The 13,279-nt window shown below is 40.6% G+C and overlaps 1 protein-coding gene across 1 annotated transcript; it reads left to right on the forward strand.

Moving 5' to 3' along the window:
- The first annotated feature begins 7,284 nt into the window (after positions 1-7,284).
- On the forward strand, positions 7,285-10,495 carry LOC109200103 (zinc finger MYM-type protein 1). The gene is made up of 3 exons (XM_019355535.2): positions 7,285-9,221; positions 9,646-9,760; positions 9,968-10,495. The coding sequence occupies exons 1-3, from the start codon at positions 7,693-7,695 to the stop codon at positions 10,493-10,495; spliced, it is 2,172 nt and encodes a 723-aa protein (XP_019211080.1). The 5' UTR covers positions 7,285-7,692.
- Positions 10,496-13,279: the final 2,784 nt, after the last annotated feature.

The raw sequence follows: 13,279 nt of genomic DNA on the forward strand, positions 1-13,279 counted from the left end.
CTGATTATTTAAGACCTTGTATGTGAGGAGCAGGATTTTGAATTCAATTCTGGATTTAACAGGAAGCCAATGAAGGGAAGCCAAAACAGGAGAAATATGCTCTCTCTTTCTAGTCCCTGTCAGTACTCTTGCTGCAGCATTTTGGATTAGCTGAAGGCTTTTCAGCGAGTTTTTAGGACATCCTGATAATAGTGAATTACAGTAGTCCAGCCTGGAAGTAATAAATGCATGAACTAGTTTTTCAGCATCACTCTGAGACAGGATATTTCTAATTTTAGAGATGTTGCGCAAATGGAAGAAAGCAGTCTTACATATTTGTTTAATATGTGCGTTGAAGGACATGTCCTGGTCAAAAATGACTCCAAGGTTTCTCACAGTGTTACTGGAGGCCAAGGTAATGCCATCCAGAGTAAGAATCTGCTTAGATACCATATTTCTAAGATTTTCAGGGCCGAGTACAATAACCTCAGTTTTATCTGAATTAAGAAGCAGAAAGTTAGCGGCCATCCAGGTCTTTATGTCTTTAAGACATTCCTGCAGTTTAACTAATTGGTGTGTGTTACCTGGCTTCATGGATAGATAGAGCTGCGTGTCATCTGCATAGCAGTGAAAATTTATGCTATGTCTTCTAATGATGCTGCCTAAGGGAAGCATGTATAATGTAAATAGAATTGGTCCTAGCACTGAACCCTGTGGAACACCATAATTGACCTTAGTGTCTGAAGAGGACTCTCCATTTACATGTACAAATTGGAGTCTATTAGATAGATATGATACAAACCACTGCAGTGCAGTACCTGTAATACCTACAGCATGTTCTAATCGCTCTAAAAGGATATTATGGTCAACAGTATCGAATGCAGCACTGAGGTCTAGCAGGACAAGCACAGAGATGAGTCCACTGTCAGAGGCCATAAGAAGATCATTTGTAACCTTCACTAAAGCTGTTTCTGTGCTGTGCTGAGCTCTGAAACCTGACTGAAACGCTTCAAATAAGCCATTCCTCTGCAGATGATCAGTTAGCTGTTTGACAACTACTCTTTCAAGGATTTTTGATATGAAAGGAAGGTTGGAGATTGGCCTATAATTAGCTAAGACAGCTGGGTCTAGAGATGGCTTTTTAAGTAAAGGTTTAACTACAGCCACCTTGAAGGCCTGTGGTACATAGCCGATTATTAGAGATAGGTTGATCATATTTAAGATTGAAGCATTAATTAATGGCAGGACTTCTTTGAGCAGTTTTGTAGGAATGGGGTCTAAAAGACACGTTGATGGTTTGGAGGAATTAATTATTGAAGTTAACTCTGAAAGATCAATTGGAGAAAAAGAGTCTAACTTAACATTGATGGTACTAAAAGTAGCTGTAGATAATGTTACATCTGTGGGATGATTATTGGTAATTTTTTCTCTAATGATAAAAATTTTATTTGTGAAGAAGTTCATGAAGTCATTACTAGTTAACGTTAAAGGGATTGTTGGCTCAGTAGAGCTCTGACTTTTTGTCAGCCTGGCTACAGTGCTGAAGAGAAACCTGGGGTTGTTCTTATTTTCTTCAATCAGTGATGAATAGTAAGATGTTCTGGCTTTGCGGAGGGCTTTCTTATAAAGCAGCAAACTATTTCTCCAGGCTAAATGATGATCCTCTAAATTTGTGACACGCCATTTCCTCTCCAGCTTACGAGTTATCTGCTTTAGACTACGTGTTTGAGAATTATACCACGGAGTCAGGGACTTTGGATTTGAGGCCTTAGTTTTCACAGGAGCTACAGTATCCAGAGTCGTACGTAGTGAGGAGGTAAAATTATTAACAAGATAATCAACCTCTGTTGGAGTAGCGTTCAGATAGCTGCTCTGCTCTATGTTGGTACAGGGCATTGAAGATGATAACAGTGGGTGGATTATATTCTTAAACTTAGTTACAGCACTTTCAGAAAGACATCTACTTTGATAAAGTCTACTCTCCACTGCTGTGTAATCAATTATTGTAAATGTAAATGTTATCAGGAAATGATCAGACAGCAGAGGGTTTTCAGGAAACACTGTTAAATGTTCAGTTTCTATGCCATATGTTAAAACAAGATCTAGAGTGTGATTAAAGTGGTGGGTGGGTTCTTTTACATTTTGAGAGAAGCCAATTGAGTCTAATAACAGATTAAATGCGATGTTGAGGCTGTCATTTTTAGCATCTACATGGATGTTAAAATCACCCACAATAATTATTTTATCTGAGCTGAGCACTAAATCAGATAAAAAGTCTGAGAAATCAGAGAGAAACTCTGTGTAAGGCCCAGGTGGACGATAGATGATAACAAGTAAGACTGGTTTCTGAGTTTTACAGCTGGGGTGGACGAGGCTAAGCATCAGGCTTTCAAATGAATTAAAAGTCTGTCTTGGTCTTTCGTTAATTAATAGGCTGGTGTGAAAAATTGCTGCCACACCGCCCCTCGGCCTGTGCTTTGAGATTTCTGGTAGTTAGAATGACTCGGGGGTGTTGATTCATTTAAACTAACATACTCATCCTGCTGCAACCAGGTTTCTGTAAGGCAGAGTAAATCGATTTGTTGATCAATTATTAAGTCATGTACTAACAGAGACTTGGAGGAGAGAGACCTAATATTTAATAATCCACATTTCACTGTTTTACTCTTTGGTTCAGATGTGGATACTGTATTGTTCTTTCTTTGTGATTTTTTATGTTTAAGTTGTTTATTGCTGGTTTTTGGTTTGTTTTTTGTCTTTTTGGGAGCTGACACAGTCTCAATGGAGATGGGTTTTTGGGGGGGTAGCAGGAGGAGAGAAGCTGCAGAGAGGCGTGTAAGACTGCAACTCTGCTTCCTGGTCCCAATCAAATGGACCAATATGGCAAGGCCATGATGATCCAGTTGGCAAAGTAAACCCGCTTGGCATCTTTCTTGGCCTTCAGACAACAATTCTGATGGCTAAAGATCCAAACGGGACAGGCAAAAAAAAAAAAAAAATCAACTTATTGGGTTTTACAGTGTATATGACAGAGAACGTGCATGTTCTTTTGTTTTGCATATTTTCATTTATATTTTATTGTGTTGTGGTTTGCAACGTTTTGTGTTGTTTCACTTTAAATTTGTTTAAAAGGAAAAAGCTGAAAATTTAAATAGTTAAAAGTTGAATTGTAAATAGTTGGCTTTTGTATTTTATAATTTATTTTTTACATTTTATGTGGAGTGAATAACTAAAAGCAACACTTCCTTCTTTTGCTTCTGGAACACAGGTAAGTAAGGTGAGTTCAACAAACTAGACAAACTAACAGTTGAAATAAATAAAATGTTCATTTAACAAACTTGTCACAGTTGATTTAAACCAAGATGTTATGTTACATTATCTGTAAAAGTGCAAAACATAAACAAACCTGGCATAGTAAATGTTTGCCCACTACAGAATAAAAATAAGGTATGGCTAAATCAAAACAAGAATGTTAACTAAGAATATCAAGCTTTAAATATGGGCAAATGGTGTTCTCACCCACTTTGTCACACAGTAACAGTAACGGCTTAAAATTGAGACCCCTATGATCCTAAAGATTGTCTTGACTGGCGGAACCTGTCAAAGGCTCACTCTCTCCAATGGACTGCCTGAATCAATTGAGAATCTCATTGTTGAAGTCAAGAGAGAGTGGTCTTCAGGACAATTTCAGTTTATGGATTCCTTGTTTGGGAATGAGTTCCTTAACCTTACCTCAGTTTCAGAAGTAGCACACAAAGGGACTCTTAAGTTATTGACATGTCAAGACCCACCACTATGCAGCATGGGGATTCTATTATTCTTGATCTTTTCCAAGACTGAAGCCCTCAGCCGTTCCTCTGTTAATGATTTTTCCAACGTGTCTGGTGGATCTGTGGACAAGGATGTGTTGTCATCAAGTGAGTCAACAAGCGGGGCCTGGTGCCTGTTGCTCGGTCAGGCCTCTTCCGGGGCAAAGGGGGCCCTCGGGCCTCCTGTCTCTGGGCCTGCGGCTCGGTTCACTCTGGCACAGCTGGCTGTTGGCAGAGCCGGTGGGCACGCCAGTGCAGCCCCCTCTGGCTTCTGCTCCGTGGCTACTGGGTGACCCATCATCTGGACCTCTCCTCAGCTCTTCCCAGGAGGGTGGCACGAATGCCCCTCCGGTGGTCCTCCTTGGGCTCTCGCACTCTGGGACCTCTGGATGTCTGGAGCCTGGATCTCCTCCATGCCTGCTTCATGCCCTGGGGGACGGGGCTATGGCTCTCTACATCCTCTAGCAGATCGTTACATGGGGAAACCTTTGAATACAAGCGCGCTGATCCACACAGGTGTGCACACGGGTGTTCACTGTTCATAGACATAAACTACACCTTTATTGGCTGCTATTTCCAAGCACAATGTGCGCTGTCAGTCCTACTTGCTACACAACAACATTCAATATTTAATATTTACTGCTGTTTACACTTAGCTAGATTAACGTGATGGTGTTATGTTTAGTATGTTGCCCTGGTTTTTTTGCTTGTTTTCTTTTCTTTTTCTCTCAACAGGTGATCCAGGAGATTTTTTTTTTCTCTTTTTAAGTGCCCTTTCTCACTGCCCCTCTTCCCTTCTGTTTTTCTTTTCCTTCATCTTTCTTTCTCCCTTTCCTATCCCTCAGTCATGTCTGTCCCGTCTGTAACAACTGAAAATAAAATAAATAATAACAACAAAGGTTGATCAAATGGACCAATACGGCAAGGCCATGATGATCCATTTGGCAAAGTAAATCCATTGGGTATCCTTGTTGGTCTTCAGACAACAATTCTGATGGCTAAAGAACCAAATGGGACAGGCAAAAAAAAAAAAAAAAAAGTGAGTCAACAAGCTCACGGTCTTCTTGGCCCACTGTCTTTTATGTGCCCAAATTTTCATACGTACGCTGAATTATATGATAAACATTTGAAGCTCATTCCTTTGTGACTGAGAATGTGTCAGTCAGAAAAGCAGCCTACATTCATCTCTTTGTCTTTGCAACCACAAACACAGTAGCTCAAAAAGATAAGTCACAAGTATGGATTTTTTTAATTCACAGTTAATTGTGATGAAAATAAATATTTCCTGTTGCTCGATGTTAAATAGCTCTAAATTGCCTTGAACGTTGAGTCAAAGTTAACTGTCAAGGATCAGTTTCTGAAATGGCCTTTTTCAGCCAAACCACATCATTAAATTGATGGCCTGAGTAAGAAGCAATTATTGGACTTTGCACTTTCAGTGAAGCTGCAGTATCACTCCTCTGTGTTGGAACATGGGTTGTACTCTGTGGTTGATAGGAGCGGTAGAAACACTTAACAGGACAGTCAGAAAAACTCACGACCTCACTGGTACTGGGAATTCCAGTGCTTGTCCTTTAAAGCACACTCTCTTCATCAACCTTACAAGGCCCGGCTGAATGGCTGCTGCTTATCATACATGAAGCACAGTGTTCCTAACGTAACGTTGCCAATTGTTGAAGAGGTAAAAGATATAAGGTCTGTCTCTGTGCATACACTCACGTGCAAGCATGTTGCTCTCATACTCCACAGAGGGCAGTGGAGCATACTTATGATATCACCAAACCTTACCTTAAGTTATAAGCAGTGTTGGGTAAGTTACTTTAAATTAGTAACTTAGTTACATTACTAGTTACTTCTCTAAAAAAGTAACTCAGTTACTTCAAGTTACTCGTTACTTTCAAAGTAACTAGTTACTAGGGAAAGTAACTTTGGTTTTACTCAGAATTCTCTTGTTAATGTGTTGCTTCAGTAACTGGATACCCAGCCAGACTGCCAGTCTTCTAGCTTGCTTACTTGCCACAAGTGCACTGTGCCACCTACCAACAGAAAGGAAAAAATAATGTGCACATTTCCACGAGAGAAATCCCACGCCTGGACCGTCGTTGACCGCCGCCATGATTCTAGCCTGCTTTTTACATCCAACACAAAAACTGCAGTCGTGGTGCTTTTGATTGTACTCAGAACTCGGAAATTCTGCCTTCTGAATAGGAAGATATAGGTAACACCAGACTGCAGATGAGCTGCATACAGAGCTGGACTGGGACAAAAAAATCATCCCAGGCATTTTGACTAGAGACCGGCCCACCATTATAGGAAAAATCATAAAGCCTTTGAATGAAAACAAACACTGTTGTGACAGTGATGTACACTGTTCTGATGGTATATATGTATCAATCTATCAATTGTTTGTTGTAAGACTCAGATAATTTTTTTTTTTTAAAGCGAGACATTTTAAATGAGAATAATAAAGAAAAGTATTTCCTTGTGCCCCCCTTTCCCTGTTAATGCCCTACCTGGCCCCCTGGCAACACTTTGCTAGATCCACCCCTGCACAGTTACCAGCTGTCAGCTACGTAGAAAAGGATCCTGGTGTTATTTGTCTCTCAGAAACAGTTTATAACTTCCCTTCAACTCATTCATGTCACCTAAAAGGTAAACCTGTTTCTCCATCACCTGTTCAGCTCTGATGATTCAGTAAGGACATCTCCTGGTTTCATCTTCATGTTTCCCTCTCACCAGATAACCAAACGGATATCATGACCAGCAGCTTTACAGCTGTGGCTCCAGCAAACATCAGCTGATACTAGAAATTAATATTAAATAAATTCTAACAACAGCTGATCAAGCTTAAACGTGCTGCTGTTGTTTAACGCGACATCCGCTGGTTTCCTCTTTCTGGCGCAAAGTGGGCGATAAATAAACAACAGAGAAAAGCCGATCAGCTGATCATTGATCAGTTTCGTGATTGAAGTAGAAACAGGAGAGGAGAGAATGAGAGAAGAAGAGGCAGCTGTGCAGCTTCAGCTTTGTGTCTTTTTCATTGTAGCTGAAGTCCGGGACAAACTGTGTTCCTTTTCACCTCAGTACGAAACGCGTAATATTTTCTCTGAATACCAGACGATTCTGTTTTTTACTGGACGGTTGGCAACTCTAATAATTAACCGTATGAACAAAATAAAGTTCAACATCAGTAACATAGCACCCACACAGCTGTATAGAAACTCCGTCATGCTAGCTAGCACGCAGTACGAAAATGTCAGCATACCGAAAATAAACTCCACGTAAACTTGGTTTATATCTGACCCAGATAGACTGCAGGTCATAACTTCTTACCTGAAGTTCAGTTCACCTGACACGCGGACCGGCGGCTGCTTCGGGTCTCTCCTCTTGCCTCCCTTTTCCTTCATCCACCTGCTGGCTTCCACCACTTGCTAATGTTACTGAATCTGCGGAAGCTCCGCGATATCCACCACACGACGTAACGAGTAACGAGCAGTGGCGGCTGGCCCATAGGGGGCGCTCGGGCTCCGCCCCCCCAAATGTGGAGGAGTAAAAATATATATTTTTAAAAAATTCATCAATGATAGTTTTACTATGTGTGTGCCCATATACAGCCAGGCGTATTTTAACATTTTCACCAGCTGACTCATTAAAGTTCAACCAACAAACGGTGTTTTTCTTCTTCTGGGGCGCTCGTCAAAGCGCCCTTGATATGCAGCGAAATAGCCTATCATTAAATGGTTGCCAGGGGAAAATAATAAATATTTGACCTATCAGCGTCGCTGAATTAAATGGTTTGGGGGCGCTTAAAATTGCGCCCCTGCAGAAAACGCGCAAAGATTTGCTGTTCTAGAATTTTACCTCAGTCAGTAGCCTAAGTGAGCTATAAGGTCAGAGAGAGACGATGGCAGCGGTATTGTTAACGGTTGAGGCACAGCCTCCCCCAAATTCGGTTAGATCGCTTCTAACCTACCCTTTTGCCAGAAGGACAATGGCAGAAAAACTGCAAGTTAAAGAGTTGGGACCTGACAAGCCCGAAATTCAACTAACCCAGGCAACGAAGGAGAAGTCAAAAGCATACAACAGGACTTTTTGTCGGAGTTGGTTCCAGCGCAAGTCGTGGCTGACAGGCTGTGGAACAGCTAATGCACTTTTTTGTTTCCCGTGCATACTGTTCAAAAGTGACAAGTGTGATTTGACGTGGACACAATCTGGACAAACCGACTTAAAGCACCTCTCCGAACGAATCAAGAAACATGAAAGCTCACGAGTTCATATGGACAACAGTGTAAAGCTAGCTGTGCTAGGGAAAACTAGCATAGCGGCGCAGCTAGATGATGGACATCGGATTGCTTTAAGAAGGCACAACGAAGAGGTAGATAAAAACCGTCATATTTTATCTAAAATCATCGATTGTATTAAGTTTTGTGGTGCTTTTGAGCTAGCAATGCGGGGACATGATGAAAGTGATTCCTCAGACAATCCAGGGATTTTTAGAGGTTTAGTCGACTTGATGGCATCAATTGATCACGACTTGAGGCAACACCTTGAAAATGCTACTGTATTTAAAGGCACCTCGAAAACAGTCCAGAACGAGATCCTGGATTGCATGTTGGCAGTTCTGAGAGAAAGGATCGTGGAAGAAGTAAAGGCAGCGAAGTTTTTAGCCATTCAAGCTGATGAAACCACTGACATTTCTACACACTGTCAGTTAGTCATGGTGCTAAGATACATTGACCAACGAAACCGTATTCAAGAGCGTTTTTTTGAATTCATCAAGCTACCCAATGCTTGTGCAGATGCAATAGCCAGTGCCTTATCGGAGAGGCTGCGCTTCATCCTCCCCCAGGGACAAGAGAGAAAGTTGATCGCCCAGGCCTACGATGGGGCCGCTGTAATGAGGGGTACCACTGGAGGAGTGCAGCGTAAGATACAGGACATTTATGCTAACGCTCACTACGTACATTGTTATGCCCATCAGTTAAACCTGGTAATGCAACAAGCAACCTCCCACATCCCTCAAATCAGTCACTTTTTTTCCGACATAGCAGGATTCGCTTCTTTTTTTACTAAATCGAGCAAGAGGACTGCAGTGCTTGACGAGGTGGTGGCGCACCGACTTCCAAGTGCATCGGCAACCCGTTGGAACTTCAACAGTCGTGCTGTGAATACAGTGTATGAACATAAAGACGATCTGGTGAGGTGTTTTCAGACCATCCGTAACAGTGAAGGATTTGATGCCCCTACAAAGAGAGATGCCGGTGGTTTCGTGAGAATGCTGGAAGACGAAGCTTTCTGTTTTTTCCTGGCCTTGTTTCACAAGATAATGCCACATGTAGACATGCTGTATAACCACCTACAGAAGAGAAACATCGATTCTGTCACCATCGCAGGGATCACCCAGACATTCATCAGCCGCATGCAGGCTATCAGGTAGGCATAAAAGCATAAATATGTAACCTAGAATAAATGTTAATTATCTATGCATAGATTCTATCAAATTCTCTGCATATATTCTGTGTTCTGTGACTTAAATGTTTAATGGAATTCAGATAATTTTGATTTATATCAGCCTTTGAAGTAATTTTATGAAAAATATTTGATTAAGTATATTTGATGAAGTATATTCCCAGTAATGATTTGATGTAGCCTATACCATAGGCTATTTCCTGAAATTATGGCCAGGGCCTTTATTTACTTGCACTGGTTTTCCCCCAGCCATTAAACCAGGTCCGGTTATTAATTAAATCCGGTAATTCCCGGTAATTAGAACACAACCTTTGTTTGGTTTGTGTTTGGTTAATATATCCCTATTCAGTTTTCAGAAGCCATTAATGAAACTTATGTATTGGATCAGGGAGGCACTTCCTAATCTGGTTGTGGATGAGGAGTACAGGGGACCTGTTCAAGACCCACCCACAAAGAGACGGAGAACATTGGGGGAAGACAGGCAACACCATTTGGCACTGGAGGTAAGCACTAGCTGCTTGGTCTGATTTAAATCGGATCATCAGATAAAATCTAATGACGATGCTGTCAGATGTCATTTGATATAGTGGTCATGACTGTTTTGTTTTGTTATGGACAGATTTTTTTTTTCAGAATAATGATTAACATGAGACATGTGCCAAAGTCTTACCACTGAATCTAACTCTTACCAATTATATATTATTGGATAGGTGTGCGACACCATTATGAGCCATGCCAAGGAGAGGTTTTCTTTCACCAAGCACCTTGTCAGCGCCACTCTGTTGCAAGGAGACTTGTTCCAACAACACAGCAAAAATTTTCCAGCTGCAGCACTACAAACCACAGTGGAAGCCTATCCCTCATTGGACAAAGCCAGACTTAAAACAGAACTGTCCCTGATCTACGACAACGAGGAGTTTCAGAGTTGTAGTGGTGCGCTGGCGCTCTATCAGGTTCTGATGGAAAACAACCTTCAAGACACATTCACCGAAACTGTAAATCTTCTTAACATCCTCATCACCACACCAATGACAACATCAGAATCGGAGAGGTGTTTCTCTACTTTAAAGAGGATAAAAACTTTCCTGAGAAACAATATGGCTCAGGATCGGCTCAACGCTCTGGCTATGCTGTCCATAGAGAAAAAACTCACACAAGAACTTCCTGATTTCAACACCAGGGTCATCGAGAAATTTGCCACTCAGAAAGACAGACGAGCAAAGTTCTTGTACAAATAAGAACCCTTAACCATATTTACTCTCTTTCTCCATCCCTCTCTCTTTCTCTCTTTAGCCCACCCCCCCAATCAGTTTACAGTTGTTGTTTTCAATAGTTATTTTTCATTCATTCATTCAAAAAAAAAAAAAATCTGTTCATGTTCATTTTTACAAATCTATACAAATGGCCAGAATATGGTTGTTCATTTTTACAAATCTATACAAATGGCCAGAATATGGTTGTTCATTTTAAATTTAAATTAAAATTGTGTTGTTTGATGTACTCATTAAATGGGTCATTTTAGTCGATATCATAAAAATTGCCCCCCCTGAGATTTTTTTCAGGAGCCGCCACTGGTAACGAGCCTATCTAAATCCCAGTAACGAGTAACGCGTTCCTGGTTTTGGCATAATAACTAGTTACCGTGCTCGTTACCACAATAATAACGTAGTTACTGTAACGCGTTACTTAATAACGCGTTAGTCCCAACACTGGTTATAAGTCACACCATTGTGAATGTTACAATGTGCACAGGAAGACATGGATAGCCAAATCTTTGATGATATACTTATATTCTTGTATACATTGTTCTTACATTCTTTCATGTAATTTAGCAATAGATCTGCTAGAAAACTCAGAAAATCGAGACAGACCAACACAGTGAGAGTTAGCAATTCAAGATAGTGGCATTGAACATAAACAGTAGTAAAACTTTTAATCTGTACTGCCACTGTTATGTATTGGTGACTTGTTAAATAAGTCTTACACAGAAAACTGATCAGGCTTTATCAATGAATGTGCTGCAGTGGTGTTTTAGCACAAAAAAAACAAGAATTGATCAGTTTTACCGGTGATAGCTGAATGGCTCTGAAACCTATGATTCAGCCTATGGATCCTATTTTTCCTCTTCTTTTTGAACGCCCTAACTTGGGACATCAAATTCAGAGGTATCTGGAAAGCAGTGTTTGTCTTCACTGGAGCACTACGTTCAGGTATTCCTACTATCTCCTCATTAGTGTAAATTACCGCTCTCCTTAGGCCCATTTTATTAACTTACTGAGTCCCCTACCCAGTGTTAAAATCATAGTTTTCTGATAATTCACGATTGCCTCATTTCCTACATACTCCAGAACTGGCAGATGCAAGACTAAATAGAAGGGCAGGCTGGCTCTCCTTGTGACTCCTACCTCAGCTAGATGTCCAATCCACAGTATAAGTTATCCTTGTCTTCTCCCACTCTTGTTTTTAGGGCCTTCCTGTGCTATTTGTTGTTTTTTTGTTTAAAGCTTAAATTCCTAATCATAAACACTATAAGTGCTTCTCCAGTTATATACCAGGGACCCCTCAAGTGGTACAGTGTCAGAAATAAGTACTTGCCCCATTCCTGATTTCTTACTTTTTTTGTATTTTTGTCATACTTCATTTTTTCAGAGCATCAATTGTAATGTTAGACAATTAAAACCTAAGTAAATACAAATTTTGGCAGAAATGTTTTAATTCAGCCACATTGGAGGGTTTCTGAGTATGAATGGTCTGTTTAAGGTCATGCTAAAGCATTTCAATCAAATTTAAGTCTGGACTTTGACCTGGCCATTACAAAACTGAATTGTTTAATGTGGTCAATCACATTTAATTCATAATATAACCAGTGGGGTAGGAGTGGGTGGTGGATGGTAACCTTCTTAGCTTTCCAAATATATTATTATTCTCTGTAATATGAATTTGACTGGTCTATAGAACTGTGCTTTTTATATTCATATCTATATAACTAAAGTTTAAACATGTCATGCTCCTGGGTCTTCGACACAGCTTTTGTGTTTGTTATGGTTTATGTTCTAGTTCTATTTTGGTGTCTCTTGAGCTCAGTCTTCCCTAGTCTCATCTCTGTGTCTTCCAGCCTTCTCAGTCATCCACCCATGTCTGTTTGTGTTCTCGAAAGTCTCTGTGTCAAGTTCATGTGTCTTAGTCTTCGTCTCAGTGTTTGTATTTCCTGTTTGATTTTGATAATCTTCTGTTTCATGTGTGTTATGTTCAGTTTTGCTTCCCCTGTCTCATCAGTCATTTTAGTGTCTCTTCTGTTCTCACCTGTGGCCTGTTCACTTGTTATCCTCCCGCATTCGTTTACTAAATCACCTTATAATGTCATTATCTAAGTATGTGTGTCATTCACGTGTTTTTGTATTCTCACATGCTCACCGATGTATCTCTGAGCCATAGTATGCCAAGGCACACTATGGCTCAGTGGTTGCTCCTGCAGGCAGCATGGCATTGGTTTGCTATTCAGTACCATGCCAACATAATGAGACCCAGGAGAAGGTATCAAGCCGATGTCGACAGATGGCCACATCCACTGGACTTAGGGCATTAGTGTAATAGCCCCATGCTAAGAGAACTAAAACATTTAGAAAAGACCACACACTGACTCATTTGCATGAGCAGCAGCAGTTCTCCAGAAGACTGGGAGACAACAGAGCATTAGGACAGATCCATTAGACTGGGAGCTGTTGATGTCAATGCCTTTCTGTCTGCTGCTCTGAGGAGAAAGATCGATCGCCTGGGTCCTTGCTATTTAAATCCATGACAAGATAAATATCAGGTTTTACATCACTTCATATGTCTTTTAATTGTTACTGCATACAATAGTAGTGATATGAATGATGGAGAAAAAATTATGGACCTTGAATTCACACTCATAAAATAAAGTACCTTACTGCACCTTTTAAAGGTCATAGGAGTTGTAGACTTGGATGTAGTGCTATTTTATTCTTTACAAGGGTATTTATTTGTACCTTACAAAGACAAGT

The sequence above is a fragment of the Oreochromis niloticus genome, linkage group LG11 (assembly GCF_001858045.2).
Source record: "Oreochromis niloticus isolate F11D_XX linkage group LG11, O_niloticus_UMD_NMBU, whole genome shotgun sequence".
Classification (NCBI taxonomy): Eukaryota; Metazoa; Chordata; class Actinopteri; order Cichliformes; family Cichlidae; genus Oreochromis; species Oreochromis niloticus.